General features: G+C 40.7%; 1 protein-coding gene across 10 annotated transcripts in view; it reads left to right on the forward strand.

Annotated features, from left to right (window-relative positions):
* The window catches only part of LOC116316828 (eukaryotic translation initiation factor 4 gamma 1), a 36664-nt gene that overhangs the window by 7928 nt on the left and 16390 nt on the right, over nt 1-12346 (forward strand). For 6 of the 10 annotated variants that reach the window (XM_031735468.2, XM_031735470.2, XM_031735472.2 and 3 more), the window contains exons 4-8: nt 361-444; nt 1169-1201; nt 2347-2541; nt 3933-4035; nt 9542-9681. In XM_031735468.2, coding sequence (XP_031591328.1) covers nt 361-444; nt 1169-1201; nt 2347-2541; nt 3933-4035; nt 9542-9681 — 555 coding nt within the window. Of the gene's footprint in view, nt 1-360; nt 445-1168; nt 1202-2346; nt 2542-3932; nt 4036-7490; nt 7696-9541; nt 9682-11908; nt 12225-12346 lie in introns of those variants that run through there. The other 4 variants (XM_031735471.2, XM_031735475.2, XM_031735473.2 and 1 more) reach the window with 3 other exon arrangements.

Below are 12346 nucleotides of genomic sequence, written 5' to 3' on the forward strand. Positions count from 1 at the left end.
GATGTCCTCCATAGTAATTAACTGGAACGATGTCTATGACTAATGCTGTCTTTATACAGTCTTGCCATCACATTGTCAGGGGCCAGAATAGCCTCTGGCATCTTTGTACCTATCCAGCTCAGCACTGTTATTTTTAATTGTGATTTTATTTATTTTGGTGTTTTTGTGTCTTTTACTTTGTCTAAAAAATGGCAATAAAGTACTTACTTGCCGGTTTTCTACACCCCATAAACATAAATCGGAAAAGATGTCTGTAATATAAACAGTAAAGCCTTTACACAGTTGTGGGACTCTACGTCCTCACCTTTTTGGCTCTCTTAAAGCTCTTCTGCTGTTGTTCTCACTTCCTGTCTTTTGCAGCCCTCATTCCCCCCTGGGCAGCCCCCGTCTGTAGTGTTTGCCACCCAACCTCCACAAATGAACCCAACACCACAACCCCGACAGGTAGGCCTGCTCACTCCTCAGAAACGACTGTTTCCCTGAAATGACATTTCAGGGAAAATGTCACTAGCATGACAATTTACAAATTAGTAAAACCTATAAAAGAAACCTTTATGAAGGATTCATTGCTTTCCACACAAGTTCATTTTTGTGGTGCAATGCAAATATTTTTGTTTATTTCTAACTCTTGCATCTGATCAGTCCAGACAAACCACGCAGGGTAAAAAATGCTATTGTGCAGTTTTGCAAAACGTCTACTCACTGGCACTATCCTAAACTTATAGGGTTCTTAGAATGCCTGCATGTCTGTTTGCAAACTTTCCTCCAGCTCTGCGAAATGTAAACAGTCACTTTGGTCTTCATTACATGTCTTATGAAGTATTGGAGCTTAATCTATATGATCTAAATTCTTTTGTTTCTTACTGCCCCTGATTGAGTTGAGTAAATGCAATCAGCTTAAAGACGGCTTGATTAATACATTTATATCAGATCTGTAATATTTTGTATGTAGCCTTGTAAGTATCATTCATTCATTTAAAATTAAATAATTTTTAATAAAAAAAAATATAGGGCAAGCTAAGAAAAAGCACATGCTATAAAAGCCATTTTCACATGATGATCTGCAGTTGGAAACGTACAGAACTGAAATAACCTGTTAGTGGGGAGTGAAGCATGGAGTTTGAGCTTTTGTCTTTAATCTCTGTTCTGTCTGCCTCTCCTCCTCTAGTTTGCCCCCGGGCCCCGGCCTATACATCAACAGGTACTAACAGCACAGCTGACTAACTTAAGGGTGGGAGGGGGATTTCTACCATTTTAATGCATGTGAGAAGCAGTGGAGAAGGCCAAGATTTCAGAAATAAAATGACCACGAACTGGTAGTTCCTGATTCAGAGACTACATGATAATATTTTTAACATTTTATGTTTATTTTACATTTTACGTTTATGTAATTAACATTGCCCAGTAATGCAAAATTAACTTCATGATAACTGAAATTAATGTTTTAAGTAAATATTGAATTTACTGTGGTAAAAATTAAATTGCATTTGGGGTATGTTTTATAATAAAATGCATAAATGTTGGACCAACATTTCAAACATGTAAGGAGACTGATTAGTTAAAGTGGAACAGCAGGTTGTCATTACTGCGCACCTTCTCTTGAAAGTTTCTGTCTTAAGTCTTTCTAAGAGCAGCTAGGCCTGATTCACTGGGATACACTATTGTGCCTTTTCTCTGCATGCTGCTTGTTAATTCACTGCTTGGCTAAGATCAGATGGTTTCTGGGCGCTTTCCTCTAACTGATTGTCATGCCTTCTTTTTCTCACTCTTTCTCTTCCCACCTTCTTCTTGCTTCTACTGGATGTGTGTCTATGTGTGATCTGTGCTTGTGCTGCTGAAGGGAAGCTTCAGGTCGCTACAGGTAACTCAGGTTTTCTCTTTCCTTCCAGTTTTTCCCTCCACTTCTCCCTTCTTTCACCCTCTCGAGGAGTGCATATGTGTGAGCCTAATATTTGGCAGTGTTGTGCTTTGTTGGCTTGGTGTCATTTTTCTGGCTACGGCAGTTAGCTCCCAGGCCAGCAGCAGAATGTCAATGAGGAGGCTGTGAATGAACCAGCATTAACTGCTTTATCTCTGCTGGCAGACAGGGCCAATATGTTTCCAGTTGGAGTCGAGCCACAGATTCATAAACACACTATGAGCTTATTATTAGGCTGAACAAGCTAGTTTCCCTGGGTCCAAGAGATAAAATAATGCAAAGGGCATTTATTTATGTCAGAGGTTTCAGAGAGGTAGCAAATGGTCAGGTTTAGTTTTTCTTTCTTCTCTGTGGTCCATCACACCATATTTCTTGTCTTTTTCACAACCCACACTTGCTTCACCTTTGCTTTTCTGCCATCTTCTTAGCCCTACTACCCCAACAGGCCCAACCTGCCTCCCAGCAGTGGGCCAAGAGGTGTCCCACCCAGCAGTGCTCCTCGGCCTGTGACCCCCACCCACGTCTACCAGGCAGGCCCTGGCTCCCAAATGATGATGATCCCCCAGCAACAGTTGCCCTTCCCCAGTTCGCCACAGGGACCTGCCTACATCATACAGTCACAGGTAGGGGGCACAACTTGTGTGTTTTGATTTTTTTTGTTTTTTTGTTTTTGTTGTTTGTTTGTTTTTTTGTTTCTGCTAGAGGTTTTCTTTGTATTGTATTGTAGGGTCTTTATCTTACAATATAAAGCTCCTTGAGGCAACTGTTGTGATTTGGTGCTATAAAAATAAAATTGAATTAAATTGAAAATGTAAGTTTGTTAGCTCTATTAAAAAAATGCATTTTTTTTTTTGTTTAGATAAATTCTGTAAACCCTGCATCCACAAAATCAGGCTTAGTGACTCAAACTGCTCAAAGTTGTTAATGGCGCAGTGGCATTTGTAATTTTGTTGCAGAAATTACCAAGATTTCTACTTTGATTACTCACGAAATGTGGTCTGGTCTTCTTATCCGAATGTGTGAAAATGTGCTGGTGTCTGGAGATACCCATTTGCTGCTACTTGGATGTGTGGGTTATAGAGGTGCTTCTCATTTATAAATAAAGGCAATTTGGTTTCTGTCCGTTTGCACATCTTAACGACAAAAAAAAGTCATTATTCAATTATTTTCAGACACAAGAAAACTTCTGAGGCGAACTGTCTCCTGCCGTACTACATTTGAAAGATGGCAGCTTTGTATAATGTACTAACCTCTTTTGAATAGAATAGAATGCCTTTATTGTCACTATACGGTTGTACAGTGAGATACAGATGAGTACCAATATGTCACAGTACTGAGAAAAGCACCTGAGTGTATTAATTTCACCTTATTGCATAGCCAGTTTGTAGTATTTTCTCCTCAACATACCACCAGAGTTTTGAAGCTGTGTCTCACATAGTTTAATCTAGCCACACAGTAACACAAATACTTCCAAAATGTGAAGGGTGTCCCATTTCACTAAAATTAGAAAGCAAGCGCACAAATACAAAAAAAAAGAAGAAGGAACAGGAAAATGTAGCAACATTACAACAGTAATGGATTGCTTATTTGGAGAAGTAACAAAAAAGCAGATTACTTTTTTCATTACATTAGTTTTGCAATTCAGATTCTAATGAAGTCTTCTGAAAGGAAACAAGAAAATTGTATTACACAACCTCCCTCCCAACTGTAAAGCATCATGGAGGGATCCTTATGGTTTGAGGCTGCTTGTAGTCAATGAGGGAACGACAAACCAAAGACTGACGGCAGAATTCTTTATAGTTTTTATAACATTCAAGTTTTAGCCCATGTTAGAGGTTGGCATGATCTGAAAAAGAGTAACAGTTTTAGAAATCCTTGTAATTCCAAACTGTTCACATTTTTTTGCTTCTACAACTTTAATGATCTATATCTGTATCTAATGATGTTTTGTTTTGTTTTTCTCCATTTATCTTCTCTTCCTATCTTCCACCCTCTCTCTGGTTTGCCTTCTCAGTACCGGTCACCAACCTATGTTCCCACACCTCAGCAGTTCCCAGTCCCAACAGGCACCCCAGGCTATTACCCAGGCACAAGCCCTGCAGAATATGGTACTTACGGTAAGAGGTTTTACCTGGAGTCTCATCTGTGCCACTCATCTAGTAACAAGCACCATTTTTACACTTGGCAGACTAAATCAGTTGGAGAGAAAAACAATTATGAAGATGGATAGTACGCTTTGTAATGAAACACAAGGACGAGTTCCAACAAAATTTAAATAGGAAGGCTGAGAGGAGAGGAAAATGGCAAGTAAAAAAAAAAACCCACCCAAAATAATAATTGTTATTTATAGGTGCCTTTCAAGATACTCAAGGAGCCCTTAGAAGCAATTAAACAAAAGTATATCTAAGTATAGATAAAATAACAATAGGAAAACACTGTATGGTAAAAAGTCAATACGTCTTAAACTAAAATCAAACGGAATAGAGAAGCTTAAAAAGATGTGTTTAAAGACTGGCTTTAAAGATGGGAAGACTGTCAGAGTAGTGACTGTGCCGTGGGCAAGACTTCCGAAGATGAGGGGCTACTTGGCTGAAACCTCTAAAGCCCATGGTGGTCAGACAAACAGCTGTTATAATAAGAGTAACATAGGAGGAGGATCTCAGTAATGGAAAGAGTTGCAATGTGAAAAAGTTAGAGAGAGATGGGGGTGCAAGATTATCAAGAGACTTGAAAGTAAGAAGCAGAATCTTAGAAATTAATGCAACATTTTACAGGAAGCCAGTGACCTGTGTAACATGTCATTAAATCCTCAGTAGTAGTTGCTCACAACTTGCACAGTGATCTTTTTTTGAGCCTTTAGCTGAAGTCTTTTTTTTATTTTTATTTTTTTTTAGGAATTCTGACTTGTTAGTCTTTTAGTGTTTGTCTTCATGTAAGTGTTTACAAGAAAACAACCGTCTTCCCTTAATAAACTACACGCTTCTGAGATTTCTGTTAATTACATTCATCTTTTCCCTGCCACCCACTCATTATTTATGCATCTCTTTGTGCGAGACACTTCTGGCTAACATGAAATGAGAATGAACAGGAGTCGAGTATAAGGTGTTATAATCTTCAGAAGCAAAAAGCAGCGACGATTTTCCAGACCGTCAGAGAGAGAGAAAAATCAGCAAAGATAACCTTCTCTCAGCCAGCATGAACCATATGACCACAATGAATTGCAGTTACAAGGCGCACTGTGTTCCTATTGATGGGTGTGGCTGCATTCCCCAAAAAGTTTAAAGTTGCTGACTATTCGTGTCAAAGTGGTTATGTAAAAATGGGCCCACAACAGCATCCTTAGAAATCTGCACTTAGCAATAGAGGTAAAATTTATGTATATAACAGTATAAAAGCCTTCAATGATTATATTTAATACACACAAACATGTCCTCATTTTACATTTACTCATAGTCATTTTGTTCCACATCTACTGAGTATAACTGCAACAGACACATTTATTGCTGATCACACGTGCTGTGCCTCCATCTAGTGGTAACTGTGTGTCATTGGACCATAAAAACTAGTGATGCCCTGAAACAAACTTGCTGACCTCCTCCTACCAGGCATTTGAACTATGTGTTGTCTTTGTTGAACTGAATGCAGAGGCCTCAATGCAGACCGGTTAAAAACACAATCCTTCCTATGAGACTGCTCATGTGCCACTATTTGCTCTTGAATGTGGAGTATGTGTGTGCTGGGTTGTGCATGGGACAGTTAAACTGTATAGAGGTGAAGGTCTGGTGGACTTCTGCATTAATTTATGGTAAATTCACATGTTTGGCATATCTAAATTTATATTTTCAGATATTTTGCAGTTCCTTTCTGAACAGCAGTCTGTGTGTGTTTGACTGAAGGCATATTTATACCCACCACTGTAACCCTCACAAAACAAACAAACACACTCTGAAAATGTTGTCACAAATGCCATTGCGAGCTGCTCTTTGGTGTCATTTTGGCCAGTCGTGGACCTGTCCACTTTTGTAGCCTGGCACACTGGGTTGGAATGTATAATCATATTGTGTTTTTTTTCCACTGATATCATAACAAGGGCTCAGATTACACAGATGTCGTGAAGGCCTGAAAAGCAGAGAGTTTCTGGAGAAACCTTCGGTAACACACACTCTGCAAGTGTGGCGCACCCTTGGCATCACTATAAATTATGACGGGACAGTGGTCTTGTCACATTTGGTGTGTGGTACAACCAGTGCGGTGACCATAAACAGGCCATTACATTCATGTCTTTGCTTATAAGAGAAGTCAGTGTGGAAAATGTGTGTTATTTATTCTGTTCTGAGTTTTGCTACTGTTAACAGGCATTTTGAGGATAACATCTTTTTAGTAGGAGTGGCCTTGAATGGTTACATTTGTTTTATGGACAGTTTGTACACATTGGCCTAACAAGCAAACGATCCCTGGTTCAGTTCTGGTAGTAGACACACATACCTTTGGGGTTTTGTCCCCCTTTTGATTAAAGGAGCAATCCAAAGTAATTTTACTGGTCGTGAGAAAAATTTAATCAGGAGGATACATTAATATGACACTTCAGATTACAGACAAGAGAATGAATTCTAGTGTCCGGTTAGGATTTGACATGTCGATGTGGTCTTGGATGATATCAGCAAGTTCAAACGTATTCTTATAGTTTAACTGTATTCCTACACCTCCCTGTGTCAGTGGTAGAACAGGGTGGTGTAGCAGGTTTTTGTATTACCTGACAACAAGAAAACTGAGTCAAAACCTCCTGGTCAGCCAGAGGCTTCCTGTGTGAGGCTTCCATGTTCTCCTGGTTTGCTGATTTCATGTTTATTATGACACTGAAAATAATCTTCTGCGCGTTTGTTGCATCAGTCATTCTGACAGTCCCTTGGCATGTCGTGAAATCAGATGGCACATGACATAAAATAACTGTCCAGTGACTGTAAGACATGGCTCTTTAAACCTGGCGGCTGAGGACCTTGACTTCACTGCTGCTTGCTTCATGAAGATGTGTTGAGCCAAGAAAGGGATTCATGTGTGGAAGTAATGTTTTTTTTGCCCTCTTAAGATCTATGTTCGTCATAAGCTGCATAGTTATAATCCCAGAATATCATTTTGCCTCCCTCCTTGCAGCCCTCTATGTGGTGGAGTGTTTCTGAAAACACACATACACAGTACTGAGAGAGTGAGTGAGAGAGAGACAGAGTGACAATTTTTAACACTCCACCAAGATTTGTTTAGCTCAGCTCATCCCACATACATAGAAACAGCCCCCCTCCTACACACACACACACACACACACACACACACACACACACACACACACACACACACACACACACACACACACACACACACACACACACACCCACACCCCAGATCCGTTTGACTCTTATGTGTTAACCAAAGATCAGATAACATGCCTGTGATGGAGAGGTAGAGGAGTCTTCAGGGAAGTCAGAGCCACTCGGAATGGCACAGTTTAGTTTGTCTGCCACTATACTCAAGAGGAGGGAGGGAGGTGGGGAGGAATCAGGAAGGTCAGAGGGAGGAGCAAAATGGAGACACGCTGGAAGAGGGAGGGCTGAGGACTAAAAGAAGTCATTCTGAGAGGGCACCTGTAGAGAGGACAGGGAAAAAAGTCAGAGAGGGGGTTTAAAGAGAAAACCCCCTCTAAATTGTATTTCTGTACAGTCTTTACATTCTGCAGCAGTTCAACATGGGCAACCTTGGTTCTCGAGAGCAGGAGGACTCTGAGGGTAGGTGTTGTCTAGACGGTCTCTCTTTGTAGCCCCCCATCCCCCTCTTATGGCAAACTTTTGTGCTTTGAGTCATATCTCAGGTCTCTTATTTACAGTATTGGGATACTGTCCAAGTCTCATTCCGCCTTCTGCCTTTCTGCTTTTATGAACCTTCTCTCCCTCTCTCTGTCCTTCTCTCGCTCACTTTCTTCCCTCCCTTTCCCTGTCGCACGCAGTCTTCCCCCAGCCGGTGTGGGTTTTTGACTATATTTAGGCTGTGCTGCTTCTGGGCAACAATGCAGACTCAGTAATGTGAGTTAGACTGTAATGCATGCAGCAGGGGAGAGAAGCAGAGCAGGAGCTAGCTACTCCCAACCTGAAAGAGAGGCCTCTTCAGTTTAGAGTTTGGTTTTTTTTTCTTCTTGTTTTTGTTTGTTTTGTTTTTAGTCTAAGTTGTAAAAGTGGGCTACACCTGATTTTGAACTGTAGCTGAGGCCAGTTACACGGCCAGGTAATGTCACTGAGTGGTTTTATGTCTTGTTGACATTATTGACCAGGTATGCAAAAAGCGTTTGCTTGCTCTTTAGGAGGGCGTCACACTGGCAGCAGCTTTCTTGGCAAGTTTGTGAATGTGATAAGTATTTAATTCCTTATGAGATCACCAGTGCAGACCATGACACAGCAGACTGCTGTGTCATGGTCTGAAAACCTACTTGGAGTTCTTCTTGGTACCATGTTTGCTTAACTGTTGCATTTGGTGAAATGCTGATTTGGGGCAGTTGTTTCTATTCCAGCAAATCTCTACTGAAAGAAGTTAATTGAATTATTTATTCCCAGCAAAATAAGTAATTAAAATCACCTGATACTTGATGTTATTAACTTAGCTACTGTTTGTAAAATAAGGAGCTGCAAGCGTTTGAGACATTTACCCTTTTTTAAGTGCTGAAATATAATATTTCACCCTAATATTACATTACATGAACTAAGTCATTTTTCATATTTTTGAGTTGTTATAATTTTTCATTTATCTTAATTTGTTTTATACAAAATCATTATTCTGCTATTGGGGGAAAAGGGATTCGTTGAAAATTGGTGAAAATGGTAATTGTTGTTATGGCAACCTTGCGAAAAATAGGCACAGTTTTGGTCATTTTCCATTACGATCGACTACCACCTAATGTGCATGGCATTGTTATAGCAATGTAGCTTGTGACATCATTTGTATGCTACACGGATACCACACCAATGGAGACACCGAGGCGATGATGTTCCTGCTGCTCGGTGTATGCCTTTTTTGACAGACTCTCACACCCCGGTGTTTTTCTGTAGCCGTTTCCATCATTGCTGGGTTTGAAAAATGATGGTTTTGATTTTTGTGAAGGAGACGTTCTCATCACACATCGTGTGACACCACTAACTAGCTAATCGGTGGCATGCAGTCTGACATCACATTTTTCAGATCACGTCAGATCACTTGGAACCCCGGCCGAGTAGGTAGGTACTAAAAAAGTACCTGGTACCAGGTACTACCACCTAATTGGTGTTTCAGAAATCCCCCAAAAAGTCAAGTCAAGGCAAGGTGAGCGAGGAGGTACTAGGAAAAAGGGCTACAAGTTCAGTTAAATTTGTCAACACAATCAGCCTGAGAAACCTTTAAAACATTCATGTTTAAACGTTCAAACTTAAACTGAAGCGAGCAAACTCACTCTTGACATTAATTGAAATGAATCCGAAATGAAAATATACAAAAAGCTCTCTGGTAACCACAAGCAAGGTATTTATTTAAGTGGTATGTGTTTTAAGTTGATGTGTTTATGTTAAGTCAATATGACTTGGTTTACATTCTTCTGTCTGTGATTCACAGCAGGGGCCTACTACCCTGCACAGCCACAGTTCACCCCCTCGGTCCAGGCAGGACCCGTTATTATGAATCCTGCACCTCAACAACCACAGCCACCCCCTCAGCCTGCCCAGCACATCCCTACCAAACGGGAACGCAAACAGGTACAGTCAGCATTCCTCATCCAAAAATGTGCCACACATCAAACTCTGTGCTGCTTTGAGATGCATGTGATACAGGATATGTGTTTTACCTGCTTATGACTTGTGTGTATCCTCAATTACATTTGCTTTTATGCAACATCACCACATGTCTCTCTAGACAGACTTAACATAATCTTAAGTAATTATGTTATCAGCAAAAAAAAATCCCTGCAATTTATAAAAGAGGAGACCTTATATAAAAAAAGTGAACACAACACTCAAACAATCCGGGCAAAAAAATTATGAATGAATGACTTCTGAAATGCTGAAGAGGGAGGTGGTCACACCCTGACAATCTTGTTGCTGCACCTGGTCAAATGTTCACAATAGACGTTCATGACCATCTCATTTATGTTATCTTCATACTAAAAACTACATATTACTTTAAAAAAAAAAACAGCCACAGCTTTATAGCTGTACAGTGTAATGATTTTAGGTTTTGCATGTGATATCCAACAAGAATTTTTGGGTATCACATACAAAAATAGATATTATTAACTCTAGATATTATGCTCAGTTGCGGACACGGACAGGTGTCTGCGCAGTCAAAAAAAACATGCAGGTACTTAGACACTTTTATGCGATGATATCATTTAAATCACTGGGACCCGAACAGACCCATGTATAATCCCTGCTTTAAAGACAGGGGAACTTAACCGTGTGCTAAAGTTGATGAAAGCTTCATATTCATTATCAGCAATCAAGGTCCTTGATAATGAAGGTGGTGTCTTGCAACTGGATTTGAGATGAGTCAAAAATGTTGTTGCCCTTTTGATTTCATTATATTATATTATTATATTAGAAGTATTGGTCAGCTAGAGTAAGTGTATTACTGCAGCTTTTGCATGATTTATAGATGGATGGATAGATGGATAATTTATGGTCACTGGAGACACATTGTAGCATTATGAGCAAGTATTACACCTTTGTGTCATTGTAATCCAGTTTCAACACAATGCAATGGGATACAGAAACATTCTTGTTGCTTGTTATGATTCAGGCTTGTAATGGGACACTGAATTCAGTTTACTGATTGAAAAAGATATTAATAAACTTGTCTTTAACTTCTTATGTTGTATAGCTGAGCTGCTGTACAATGTATTCCCTGATTCAACAGAATGTCTAGTGTTCCCCCTGCACTCTAAAATGGCCTCGCCTGGTATGTGGTAGCTCTCTGTGAACTCAAGCCCCTCTCGTGTCACCATCCTTTTACATCTGAGACATCTGCAGCAATGCTTACATTTGACTGAACAGTGTAACCTGCTGCTTTTTTCAGTCTGAAAAAGTGAGTGATCCACTGTACATGGTCTATGAGACACACAAAATGTGAAGCTCTGGTTGCAAGATGATAAATGTCATTGGTAATATCACACAAAATATCTGCTTGTAATTGCACCTTATTGTGCTTTGGCTGTTAATATAAAGGGGTTTGTGTGTGTGCTCATGTGCACACTACAAGAGTTGGATTCCTTGAGTTTCGGGAGTGACATGCTTTAAAGGAGCACCAAGAGATTTGGTGTCTTGTACAGGGCACATTGACAGAAATTAGGGTCTACTGTGAACAATGGATAAAGCTTTAGGTAGCTTCACACAGAGGTAGTGGTGTGTGTGCATGTGTCTGCGTTTGTAGCTTTTTAAAGTGTTTGTTGCTAGTGTTCTCTCCCTGCAAAAATCGGATATCAGTTGACTTGCAAGAACTAAATGCCATTTTTTTTCTCTACTCCCCTGTTTGTGTGCTCTCACTATCACCCCATGTCAAAGAGAGTGTTCAGGGGGGTGGGGGGTGGAGGACATGTCAGCACATAGCTCAGCTCCACGTGGCCACCAGTCTCCTCCCCCGTTTGAGCCGGAAGGGCTAAACAGTCAGCCTTCCTCTGCTGCTGTGGCACTCCACCCCCCCTTCCTGCTCCAATTCTACGTTTTCTTTTCTGCTCTCAAAAGTCAGAAAAAAGTCTAACTTGCACAGAGTGTGCAGGATGACTGAACAGAGAGAGAGAGAGGGGTTGAGGAAACGGGGAGTTTCTTATGGTAACCCTTGTTCATTTGACAACTTTTTGTTCCTGGAAACCCTCCCATTCTCCCTGCCATGCCCCTCCTTCACACTCTGGCCCCTTTAACTGTTTGTTAGTTTCTGTGGGCGGGGGTTTGCGCATTCCAATACCAAAGCTTTACAAGGCCAGTTGCTTTATCCTTTTTTTTTTTTGCTCTTCTGCTTAGCACATGAGAGACGGTCAAGTCGTTAGCCAGCGTACTGAGAGTCAGGCCCAGCCCTGCTCTGTCTTCCGTATAGCTCTTCTGTCTCGTGCTGGATTTATATTGTGGGAGCTAAGTTGAGAAGAAGCTACTTGTTATCCACCCTCTGTCGTGTTTTTTTTTTTTGGGGGGTGTGGGGGTTTAAAGTCCAGCCCTAAGCCAGCCAGATCTGTTACTCCAGCCCTCGGATGATAGAGGCCCACTGGGGTTTGTAACACTGTGGGAGAGGAGTTGCAAGCAGGCTGAATCAGGTAAAGGTCAGCATGGTTGAGCTAATACTGTCAAAAGTAGGTCAGAGAGCAAAAGTGTTACAAACGGTTTAATCCTTTTCTAGGAATGGCCTGTGTCACTGAAGTTCGCAGCATTTGGACTC

This window comes from Oreochromis aureus, linkage group 14, assembly GCF_013358895.1.
Source record: "Oreochromis aureus strain Israel breed Guangdong linkage group 14, ZZ_aureus, whole genome shotgun sequence".
In the NCBI taxonomy this organism is placed as follows: domain Eukaryota; kingdom Metazoa; phylum Chordata; class Actinopteri; order Cichliformes; family Cichlidae; genus Oreochromis; species Oreochromis aureus.